We start from the raw sequence: 13,244 nt of genomic DNA, 5'->3' as shown, positions 1-13,244 counted from the left end.
TGCATTCTACAAGTAGGTAGCATTTAACCTGGCTGTTTATAAAGCACATGAGTTCCATATCACCAACAGTATTCTTATATAACAAACTTCATCGTGAAAAAAAAATCTAAGAGGAAAGATGGCATTTCACCAGGTAAGTGCAATGCTTACTTAAAAGCATACAATATTTGTCAAAATTTTCCAATTTCATTTTGGTGAAATGGATCAATTCCAAAGCAGTTGTTATCTGAACTGGGTGGTAGAAAAAAATAATATATATTGTCTTAATAATTGAACTAAGTCGTCCTTGGTGCATGGGAATCTGTTGTTGTTGTTGTTGCTGAGCTACAGTAGCTTTGTATGATATAGCCAACAATGTGTTAAAACTACCATTTAGACCAACTAAAGGTGGCACTCTACAGTTGTGTATTTTGCAGAGGGTTAGAATTTTAAAGGAAAAGAATTTCCACTGGTTTCCTCACTGGTTATACCAGCTATTTAAAAAAGACTTTGTATACCTTAGGTACTGGTCAAATAACCTTTTATTCCCTTTATTTTGGTGTATGACTGATGGGTGTAATATGGGTTAAAGATACAGCTTGGCCCTACTCCAGATGTGCACCTTTCAAAAAAGTGCTAGCTTCACTTGATCATTTTCACTTCCTGAACTTCAGAGGTAAAATGTAAAATAAAAACATGAAAACTTTATTTTACATTTTATATATTTGATAATTCCTTCATTGCACTTTCAGAGGCTGGTATTGTCTAGAATGGCAAAATTAATTTTCCAAATTTTAATAGTTACTAAGGATAGTGTACTTTAGACTAATTCAGGCTATTTTTTTGAGAAGAAGAGAGCAGTCATTTTAGTCAGCAGCGTGCTTAGATCATGTTCAATTTCCAAAAGTACAATATCTAAAGAAATGTCAGCCACATTACATCAAAGTAGCATAGAGGTATGCTAAAATTCACACCAATGTGCCTGTTTTAAATGCAAACAACTGCACCTTACATTCATCACTCTCTCAAAAGTATATAACTGGTGAGCGACCCCAAAAGGAAACAAAGAAAATTTTTTTTAGTAATGTACCACTCTTTGGGACCTTTCTAAGCAAAACTACAAATTCTCATTATAAACTGTCTCATTAAAATATAGTTTGTTAAAATAAACAGTACTATTACAGCAAAATTAATGAAACCATCTTGTTCAGGATTTATCCCAACTCTACTATCTTCATTAAGCAAGTACATGTATATACAATCCTTTGTTCCCAACTATGATCACGTCAATATACATAAAAAATAAACAATTTAACAATTTTTTCCCTTTTCTCACAATCTCTCTGATTAGTTGAATTACATACAATGTTACTACTTTACTTATTAAAACTGCATAGATAAAAATTAACATAAGTGGCCTCTCTCAACTAATCAACCATTTTGAACTGAGACTCACAAGATGAATGCCCAAGATGAATGCCCAAGTAGCTACATGCTTTGACCAGACTTTCATCCCTTTTCTTTGTAAGCTACACTACATTGATGACACTAGCAAGTGTCACCAGAAAAGACTGTCTTCCCTGTAGTATGCTTTAGATGATACTTCATGATGAATTCAACAGCACATTCTGCATCAGATGTAGAACAAAAGGAAAATGCAATTCAGGAGGCCTACTGTTACCTTAAGAAGCCAAATAATGTATGCATGTTTTGCAACTGGTATATTTTTAACAGATCTTCCAGAACTGGAAGTTTCAACTACCATCTGTACTTGCTGACAAGTCCAAATGCAAACTGCACAGATCCAGATCTGCCTTTACATAATGTGCTGGCCAATCAAGGTTTATGCAGTTTGTCTGGAGTAATCAGTAGAACAAAAAACGACACAGACCCAGATCTGCTGGCACATTATGCATCTGCAGTTCGACTAGACTTATAAGTGAGTTTAGTTGCTATATGTACATCTCACCAGGTAAATGTGATCATTTATAAAATTAAATTAAGCTGCTGATACCTGCATTATAATGAATGTGATATTTCCATTAATGGATTTATTACAGTAATTCAAAGACCTTGATCTTATGACCCGAAAACCAAAATATAAATTCCTACTTGTTCCTGAAGAGTTGTAACACATTTAGTACTTGTGCATCAGTATTGCACTTAGTGCTACTGCATCTAGCAGAGTTATGCTCCAGACACAAATAAAACATTTGAACACAATTCAGGCTACCCAGTACATCACTACTTGTACAAACGATTCCTCGAATGTGTAATATGTATTTTGGGAAAATTCTATTTGCAATTAAAATTATTGAACAAATGTTAAATAGCACAACTATTCAACTTATTCCATGCAGTCAAATGGATTAATGGACTGGCTTTTAGTTCATTAAATCAAGTTATTATTTCATTTAAGACTATTTGTGAGCACAGTTAAACGTCCTGCAAAGATGCAGCCCCGGGAATAACTCAATATTAAAAAATAACAATAGCACTAATAGTATGAACTTTTTTAACATGGGTGACACTGTCAGCTGTATGAATCTAATAATAATAGTATTACTAATAAGAATGTGTTTAACATGGGTGATGCTGCATGGACCTAATCCTCCTTGAGGCCATTTAGTATTTAAATGCTGACATACATGTTACAATGTGGCACACACTGTAAAGAAATAAATGCACACACAACCCTTATTTCTTTCTGCTGGAAATATTTCTTAAAAATGTTCATAAATTTTAAAAAAATTGCATAATAAGCATGTATTCACTGATTCAAATCGTGTGTGTGTGTCTGTGTGTTCCAGCTGAATTTATGGTTTTATAAGCTGCAGATGAATGAAGATAAAACTGAGGCTATTCTGAATACAACACAAAGACTTTCTCATTCACATCCTTTACCTCAGAACAATAAATATCAGCAACAGCAACATTAAAATCACACAATCAGTACAAAACCTAGGTGTTACTCTGGACAGTACTCTCACATTGCACCGACATGTCATGAACATATGCAAGGCTGCATATCATAAGCTGAGATGCATCAGCTCCATTCACAAATATCTTTCAGTTGATGCCACTAAAACCCTTGTGTGTTCATTAGTACTTTCAAGACTGGACTATTGTAACTCAATTCTGTCTGGTTCATCTCAATATCTACTCCAAAAACTTCAAAACACAGCTGCTCGGATCATACTTAGAGTACCACGATCAGAGCACACCTCCCCGCTGCTCTGTACCCTACACTGGCTATCCATTCAATCCAGAATCAAACACAAAATTTGTTCTCTGTCCTACATTTCACTGATGGACTCTAGTCCAACATACCTATCCGACCTCACCCATGTGTACACAACAGCAAGATACTTATGCTCCTCTTCTGACAATAGTATACTCATTATTCCCACTATGAAAACAAAGTCATATGGACAGCATTCTTTTGCATACCAGGGCCCAGCAACATGGAATGAATTGCCCACTGAACTTAGACACAAAGACACAGTGATCACATTCAAGAGTGCTCTCAAAACTCACTTATTTCGACTGCAAGAACAAACTTAAAGACCTAATAATGTTTCCTACCTTAAATATTCTCAGCATGTTTTTTTTCTCTGTTTTCTAATTTCATGGTGTTTGTGTTTGTAATCATATCATTATATATGTTTTTTTATCTTATAGGTGTTGTCTAATGTTGTAAAGTGCTTAGAGCTTCTAAAGATTAGGCGCTATACAAAGTTCTCATTATTATTATTATTATTATTACATCTCCTGAAAATAGGTATTTGCCCTCTTTTGGGTCAACCCTCTAAATCATTGGTATTGCTTGAACAATATATTTCATAAATAACAAAATATTGGGCCATAAAAACCAAATCTGTATTAAAAAATTATGCTCACAAATATTATCCCATTGTTTGTAAGACATGCAGGCTTCAAGAAATTATGACATTTGTCAAAGAATCTATTTCTAATGGAACCTTGACCCTAAAGATGGCAGCCAGTGATTTCAAAGGAAGTAACTGAGAGCTTATGATAGCCAATGAAAACTATGCATTAGTAGAAGTGTTACAGTGAAAATTTGACCTCTAAAGTCTTTGTCCTACAAAGTGAAGTGGATGTTGTCAAGAAAAAATTTACTGGATTCATTTCGTTATTTTAAATTTTGCATCCACACACCTTTTTTAGTTCTTCACTAATAGCATTTGCCTCCATTATTTTAGGCAACAAATCAACAAATTCCTGGTTCAATTTATTGTTAAGCTGATCCTGTCCATCAGCCATTCTTGGAGTTTGAAGGTCAACTCCTTCGTGTTCAGCAAGCTCCATCATGAAATAGTCAAAGTCATACTTTGACCAGTCATCTTTATCTTTACGCTCAGAAGGAAGGCCGACATACAGAAACAAACTACTGGAACCCAATTTTATTCTGTCCTGAAATAAAAAAAGAAGTAGGTTAACAAGATTTTGTTTGTAACCAAACTGAAAAAGTCTAAGTCACCAAAATTTTAAAACTGTAGAAAAATGTAAATAAATAATTGATATAAATAAAACAAAAATCTAATCAGGTCATCTATTTATGCATATACACGTGCATACCAAATTTCAATTGTCTGTCTTATGTATCTTTTGCTACAATGAGTTACTACAATGAGCTAATACAGAATTTGCCAAAGTCCACAAACTTATATAACATGTAAAAATATTGAAAATTTGCTGTAAAGACATGAAAATCTAATCATGTGAATACAAATTTATGCCTACCTAATTTCATTTTGTCTACTATATATGGTTTTCAATTAAATGTCCTACAAGAGTTTTGTCCAAAAAGTCCAAGTTCAAAAAAAAGTGTACAATTTTTTTAAACAATTCTTAAAATGACCTGATAGTTCTAGTAAAGTAGGTCATCTAAATGTTGATATGGATATTCCTAACATTTAAATTTTTCTACCTAAAGTGGTTTTTGCTTAATTGTGCTAACAAGCCCTTTGTATAAAAAATTACAAGTCCAAAATCTAAGAAATGCATATGAAGGCAAACAAACAGCTGTAATGACCTGAAAGATTTAATTGGATTATCCACTACTAGCTGTGATTAAGTGTTTACAATTTCATGACTTAGGTCAAACATTTTCTGGACAAACATACAGACTTATGGACACATGGAAGTACAGATGTACAGACAGACAGACAGCAGGAAAGCAATATGCCCCATACTGCTGTCACAGTCTGGACACAAAAATCATACAAGATTCTAATATTGTACTTACTTGCTTATAAGTCAAGTCCAACTGCAAACTGCACAGACCCAGATCTGCCATCACATAATGTGCCAGCAAATCTGGGTCTGTGCAGGCACATTATGCTACAGCAGATCATGATCTTTGTTATTTACAGTTTGACTTGACTTATAAGCAAGTAAAAATGTGAAAATGGGGGTCCTGCAAAGGTCTACACCTTATCTACAAACAGCTGTATGATGGTACATGTCTTTAAGAACTTAAAAACTATTATTTACACATAACATTTACCAGGCAGTGGGTGTACAAAATATTGTGACCATCCTGAACTCCTTAAAACCTGAGCCGAAGCTGAAGGATGTATGCCCCTCCCCCGTCTCTACCCCCAGAAAACTTGCATATAATGAATTTACTTCCTCACAACTTTTACAAACACATATTTGCTGAAAGAAAGAATCTTTAGTTGGCTATGAAGATGATTGTTAACAAACAGCATGCTAGTTGATGATACAAACATCACATTAGTAGCAGTTACCTCCCTTGAGCTGAAAAATAAGAAATGAATCAACAAAATTTAATTAAAATCTAACCTTCGTTGGTGTGCAATTTCCACTTATAAATAAATCACATAGTAACTCATTTCTATATATAGTAAGGGGAGAGCTGTAATATAATATGAAGGTCCTTAAAACACTTCATGCATCTTCTGTGTTTACAGGTATTTAAGCATGACAATGTTATGAAGTTATAATGAAAAATTATTTTTCCATCCTCTTTGAAATGTAAATGGGTGAGAAAGAAAAGAACAGGCAGTGGTTATGGTATACCCCCAAATCCATGAAAATATCGGAAATGGTTCTGGGGATATTAGATGGACACAATTTATAATAAGGGGGATAACTCCTAAAATGCTGAACTAACTCCATTTTTTATGGGACACAAAATCTAGTCATGATACAAGAGCATGCCAAGTTTCATGAAAATATATCAAAGGGTTAAGGGGATATTAAATAGTCAACAAAAGAGAGACAGACAGACAGGGTCCAGAATATCCTCCATATGGTACAATAATCACTTTTGGGGTTTGCACCAAGACAAGGAAATCACAGTCTCAGTGTTAGCTTTAGTCTTCTTATGCTTATCTCTAGCCTCACTGAGGACAAATAATGCAACCCCTCAACTCGTATTTCCTTGTCTTCATGTCAACTACCAGAATCTTTTCGTCTCAATATTTGCTTGAGCAAGTGATAATAAATCTTGCATGCATTCACTAATTATGTATTAAATGTGAAATACATGAAATTTTGTTTTGTTAAAAAATAAAAAGGAATGATATAAGTTTATTAGAGATATCTATCAAATACTATAACTGATAAATGTACTACAAAATGCAATAAGTGGTAACTGTAAGCTGAAGAACATAATAAAGCATAAAGCAAAAGGTTGCTAATAGTAATGTTTATTTAAATTATTCCCTCATAGCACCTAACACTGAACTACAAGCTTATTTAACCCATTCCCTCACAGCACTGACCACTGAACCACAAGCTTATTTAACCCTTTCCCTCACAGCACTGACCACTGAACTACAAGCTTATTTAACCATTTCCCTCATAGCACTGACCACTGAACTACAAGCTTATTTAACCCTTTCCCTCACAGCACCTAACACTGAACTACAAGCTTATTTAACCATTTCCCTCACAGCACCTTTCCCTCACAGCACCTAACACTGAACTACAAGCTTATTTAACCATTTCCCTCACAGCACCTAACACTGAACTACACAAGCTTATTTAACTCTTCCCTCACAGTACTGACCACTGTACTACAAGCTTATTTAACCCTTTCCCTCACAACACCTAACACTGAACTATACAAGCATATTTAACCCTTTCCCTCACAGCACCTACCACTGAACTACAAGCTTATTAAACCCATTCCCTCATAGCACTGACCACTGAACTACAAGCTTATTTAACCCTTTTCATCACAGCACCTAACACTGAACTACACAAGCTTATTTAATCCTTTCCCTCACAGCACCTAACACTGAACTACACAAGCTTATTTAACTCTTCCCTCATAGCACTGACCACTGAACTACAAATTTAACTCTTTCCCTCATACCACTGACCACTGAACTACAAGCCTATTTAACCCTTTCCCTCACAGCACTGACCACTGAACTACAAACTTATTTAACCCTTTCCCTCACAGCACTGACCACTGAACTACAAGCTTTTTTAACCCTTTCCCTCACAGCACTGACCAGTGAACTACAAACTTATTTAACCCTTTCCCTCACAGCACCTAACACTGAACTACAAGCTTATTTAACCCTTTCCCTCATAGCACTGACCACTGAACTACAAACTTATTTAACCCTTCCCTCATAGCACTGACCACTGAACAAACTTGTTGAAACCTTTACCTCACAGCACCTAATAGTCAACTACAAGCTCAGTATACATGCTGTATGTGTGCCATTGTAAATTGGATCCTTCTGCAAACTGCATAATACCTCAGTAGATCTTAGGAGTAATCGGCAGCACAAAACAACATATACCTTTATCTGCCAGAGCTCTGCCAGAGCATTATGTGACAGCAGATTAGGGTCTATGGTGTTTTCAGTTGAACCCAACTTATATGTTAGTATATACAGTATTTGTTGCTAAAGTACAAGTGTTACAAAAAGAACACTATGCCCCAAGCTGAGAGTATCCCAATATGGCTGGCAGGGAAAATATGCACACTGATAAATGCATATTTAATGCTATAAATATAAATATTTATTACTTATTGTTTCTTTCTAAAGTATAAAATGATAAACATCAACATTCTAGCTTACTTGTACATCAAACAGAGAGTCCCAGATTAGGGTGTTATAAACACATTCCTTCAACATTGGACTTCAAAATACATGATCACAGTTGTCATGCTTTGTCGACTACTTGGGCTTGTTTTCGTCTTTTTGTTTAAGAAAGGTTTCATGATTTATAACAAGGTCTTGAGATAAACTTAATCCTCAAAAACTGATTGGACAGAATGCATTCCATGATAGAATGCATTCCATAATTCTATTGGCAGAGATTATAGCAACAGCCATTTGCATTTCAGGGACATTCCAATGTTGTCTTATCAGTGAAAGGCTATTTAGGATTCATCTAATACACCAGCATGTTATGACAAAAGAGAAAGTTCCAGAAAGCTGATTTTACTATAGGGGATATTCCCATCAGGTGGTGCTATGAACTGACCATGCATGTTTACCATGGGCATCCAGAAGTGCTTATATGGAGATTTGGCAGGCGTGTCAAAACCTTCTTATACTGAAATGAAGCAAAGGCAGGAAAATGTGCTTGCACTGAAATAAGGTACAAGTATCCAGATACACCTGTATCTGGGAAAAGGTTAATGTATCAAAACCAATTTTGTAATGCATGATTTGTTAAGAAATACAATGAATATATAATTGATGGGGATCAGATGGGGTAAGAGGAACAGAAAGTGTTCTCCCTATTATGGAAATTTTGGTATAAAAATCAGATGATCCATATTTCATTATTGTTATCTCTCTCTCCCTCTCCAGTTTATCACTCAACAAGAGACTTAAGTGGGTCTAAGATAGCTCACCTGGCTGACATCTGCCTAATAGCCAAATATAAAACCAATCAGCCATAAATTCTGGATCAGCAGGATGCTTTCTGTAGAAATTTCTTCCAATGCTGTTGACTGCATATGTTATGAAAACAACTGTTTCAGGTTTCTACAGTTTTGTATATCTTCATCACTGATGGCACATCAATGCCATTTGTCAATTAGTGAATGACCTCTATGCCAGGATGCTTTCTGTCAGAGTTGGTCAAATTCTTTAAGTGATTATTTTACATCAAGTAGTGTTACTTTTTTCTAATTTTAGTAACAATCACAATAGTTGATAGGGGATTGGCATCATTTCTATAAGATGTGAAAGGCCTTCAAGCAAGAATGACGTCTGTCAAATTTGGTCAAATTCTAATGAGACTTTTAAGATGAAGTTATTAAAATTTTTATCTATTTTTAGTAGCAGCATCCATACTGAATGATGGATTGGCATCACTGTACAATTCAGAGCCCTTCATGCCAAGATGTGTTCTGTCAAATTCAGTCTTTTTTGACTGAGTGGTTTCTAATATGCTCATTAAATATTTTTATATTTTCAGTAATGGAAGCCATATTTCACAGCAGATTGGCATTATCTGCATAAAACTGAAAACATCTATGCTGTGAAATTATTCAAATTTTAAAAGAAGTTTTGAGAAAAAGTCATTTAAGGTTTTCTAACAATGGTGGCCATGTTTGATTGTAGAATCATTTAAACAGATCTGAAACATCTTCACATGAGGATTCTTTCCATCAAATAGGGACAAATTATGTTGCATTGTTTTTGAGATAAAATTATTAAAACAGATCTTCTGTTTTAGTAATGGTAGCCAAATGTCTGATGGCAGATGAGCATCATTTGAAAAAATCTGAAAAACATTCACACTCAGAAGATTTCTTTGAAAACTGTCCAAACTTTTGTTGATTGGTTCTAAAGAAACCAGTCAAAGATTTTTTATTCTTAGTAAAGGCATCAGATCAGCATCATTTTTAACAAATTTGAAAGAGATTTATGCTGTGATGATTTCTGTCAAATTTGGTCAAATTCTGTGTAGCAATTTTAGAGAATTCTAAAGAGCAATTGTGAGCAGAAGATGCAAGGATGGACAATGCATGATGGACAAAGAACCCCAGCATAAGCTTCACTTAGCATTAAGGTCAGGTAAGCTAAAATGAATACTCAAAAACACCTGAAAGCAAAGAAAACAAACATCATGAAAGTTATTTTGTAATTTTTAGATGTAAACTTTATTAGAGGCTAAAAATATTATTTGTTTCCTTTATATACAAAGTTACTCACCATGTGGCACAGTTGTCTTTTATCTTTCACCTTTACACCATTTATAATGATCATGGCTTTGTCTGATGCAGGAGTCACATAAAGAGCTTTCCCATTATTTGTCACGGTTAAATGATGCTCAAGAATTCTGAAAAGAAAAGTCAATAAAGTCTACTAAAAAAAATATACTAGAGGATTTGAGAAAATAAACTCATCCCCATGTTCCCCAAAGCTTCCCTCCCCCCAAATAAGTGATTCAAGGGTTTAGTCACTGGGGTTAAGAACTGACCCAAAATCCAATTTAAGTTGCATATCTGATTTTGTCTTTTTATGTACAGGAGGTGTACATATGGATATAGGATGGGGATCTCAAAGTTCCAAATTATGACCCAGGGCACCAAATCACAATGGGTAGAAACTGACCCTGGTGTTAATATCAGCTGCATTATAAATTTGTTTCTTTTCATGCTTAGATTGCCTGTATACAGTTATTTGGCATGGATATCAATATGCTTAGATTGTCTGTATACTGTTATTTGGCAGGGATATCAATATGCTTCGATTGTCTGTATTTGGCAGGGATATCAATAGCTTTAAAGTTATGACCCAGGTGGTAAGTCCTAGGAGTAAATGATAAACCCCAAAGCCAGCATCTTTGCTAGCCAAGGTTTCAGTATGATAACCCCAATGCCAGCATCTTTGCTAGCCAAGGTTTCAGTATGATAACCCCAAAGCCAGCATCTTTGCTAGCCAAGGTTTCAATATGAAAACCCTATCTACACCTTGGTGTACTGAGCTGGCATTTCTGTGCTTTAGGTCTGTTAATTTCATTGGATGCAATGGCAAGCCACCGCATCCATCAAGTTAAGTTGTTAAAATTTGAAAACTGTTCCCACATGATCAAGACAAGAGGAGTACACAACTTGAACGGACTGATAAATAAGTAATTTTCTACTGCCGGTCCATGTTTGCACAGATACCTTTCACTCGAATAGACAATTGTAATGAATTCCCTCTGGTACATAGTCAAACTTTTGATGTTAAACTTACAAAGTATCCTTGTTAAGTCAATTGCCTCTACCATTTTTGGCCAATGCACCACTGTTACATGCTATTGTTTAGTTTGCATTATATACTTAGCAACTCATGAAATCCAATAGATGTTGCTAGGACAAATCACTAAAATATCTGTTTGATCTGCCAAGGTGTAGATATCATATCAGAACCTTGTCCAGCGAAGATGCAAAGCCAGAATCAAGTGGATATTTAATTTGTCTTTCCATGCCCAGTGTGTGTGTGTGTGTGTGCGTGCATGCATGCGTGTGTGCATGTGTGTGTGTGCGTCCCCCAAATGCATAACTGTGAATTGCACTGAATAATGACCAATTAGGCTGACAGGAAAGTGTACAAGTACAACAGAGCTTAACCAGCCAATATGCCATGCAAACAATGACCCAAACATATTAAAGGTGGGGAGACTGGCAGTTTTGCACAACAATATTAACTAAGTATATCCATTTAAAAAATCCATCTCTGTGGACATACAAAGTTCAATCTACAAATGTTAAAAATACTTACTCAGTGTTTGATCACATTTCTCTGCAGTCACCTGATTGGTAGCATAGAATAACATATCTCAACTAAGTTATAAGCTTATTAGTTTAAAACTGTCAGGTGGTCATCTCATGTCAAGGCAGAAACCTGCTGTAAATATTGTATGGTGCCCATATCACCTGCTCCTTACCATAGCCCTGAGTATTGCAGACCTGCATGTGGAGCTAATAAGGGCCAATAGGAGGTATATAGGGACACTGATAACCAAAACTTGAGAAGCTGATCACGATGAATCCACATATGATAAATACCTCAAACAGCACAACTTGGTGGAGTTTGCAGGAGTGTTAAGAGTGTTTGATACCAGTAAGTGGAGCCACAAGGGGCTGATACAAAGAAGACTGATATCTTAAATTGTAGATAGGAATGCTATGTTAAATAGCAGCTGATAGTCCATACATGCACAGTAGGAAGTGGGCTGGAAGTAAATGGACACAATAAATGGATACAATTAAGTATTTACACAAATTTCTTGAAGCAAAAGCATGAATGAAACATGCATTCACTACTTAGCAATGAACAAAATCAGAGTGAAGGGAGCACTGTGACAGCTGTAGAACCATGTAATTGTAGCAAAGGAAAGACACCAAAATTAAGGAAAGAAAGTATATCATTATAACAATGATGGAAACTGCAGAGCAGTGAGAAAAAAAAAATAGTATAAGATGTAGCTACAGACAGGTATCCAAGCACTCTCACAAAGTTCTAAAGCAAACTCACTCACAGAGAAAAATATTCTTTAGATACATGCATTGGGCCATTTACTTTTGTGACATAAATCCAATAAATAGGAATTAATCTCCAGAAATTATTACACTGAAAGAGATCAGTTCTTTGTATTCTATGCAATAATACTGAATTGCCTTGGCCACTTATGACCCCAACAGTCCTGATGTGTTATAATGGTGCTGACCAGAACTCTTTTGAATAATTCAAAATAGTTTCAAAATAATACTTTAGTCCAATGAGCACTTTCTATTCCCAAAATAATCCAAACAAATGTCTTTCCTCTCAAATAATATCTAAATACAACATAAAATATGCCTGCAAACTGATTTCAACATATGGAATAAAAGTCTAAAATAGGAATGAATCTGATTGCTCAGTTCTCTCCTTATATACATCTTCAAGAGTCTATTATGACTATATGTTGCATTATACCCCAGGTGACAGATCTTACTACTCAGTCTAATATTTCATCATACCTATTCTTGTGTCCTAAATTATCCAATGGAAAATTACTTAATTCCTCTAAGAATCCACCTGACCTAAACACTCCAATGGGAAACAGCCCAAAACTTGTCATCATGTATACCACTAATATTATTATTAGTAAGTGTCAACATGTACGTAAGCATCTATTCATAGATCATATCCAATTTAATATTTTTAATATCTTAAAATAGAACCTACGTATGTACAAAATTTCAGCTATAGATAATTACTACAATTTAAAGTCATCAATAAAAATTATAAAAATTTTAGATA

At 35.0% G+C, this 13,244-nt stretch overlaps 1 protein-coding gene across 7 annotated transcripts in view; it reads right to left on the bottom strand.

The window, feature by feature from the left end:
* Positions 1–13,244, bottom strand: part of LOC149808284 (kinesin-like protein KIF28) — a 203,922-nt gene that overhangs the window by 57,282 nt on the left and 133,396 nt on the right. For all 7 annotated transcript variants that reach the window (XM_089975594.1, XM_089975606.1, XM_089975633.1 and 4 more), the window contains 2 exons: positions 10,164–10,290; positions 4,159–4,413 (listed from right to left, as the gene is read on the bottom strand). In XM_089975594.1, coding sequence (XP_089831720.1) covers positions 4,159–4,413; positions 10,164–10,290 — 382 coding nt within the window. The remainder of the gene's footprint in view (positions 1–4,158; positions 4,414–10,163; positions 10,291–13,244) is intronic.

The sequence above is a fragment of the Sinohyriopsis cumingii genome, chromosome 1 (genome assembly GCF_028554795.1).
Source record: "Sinohyriopsis cumingii isolate HCF-2022 chromosome 1, ASM2855479v2, whole genome shotgun sequence".
Lineage (NCBI taxonomy): Eukaryota > Metazoa > Mollusca > Bivalvia > Unionida > Unionidae > Sinohyriopsis > Sinohyriopsis cumingii.
Note: the sequence above shows the minus strand (reverse complement) of the source record. Positions and strands in the feature narration are given on the sequence as shown.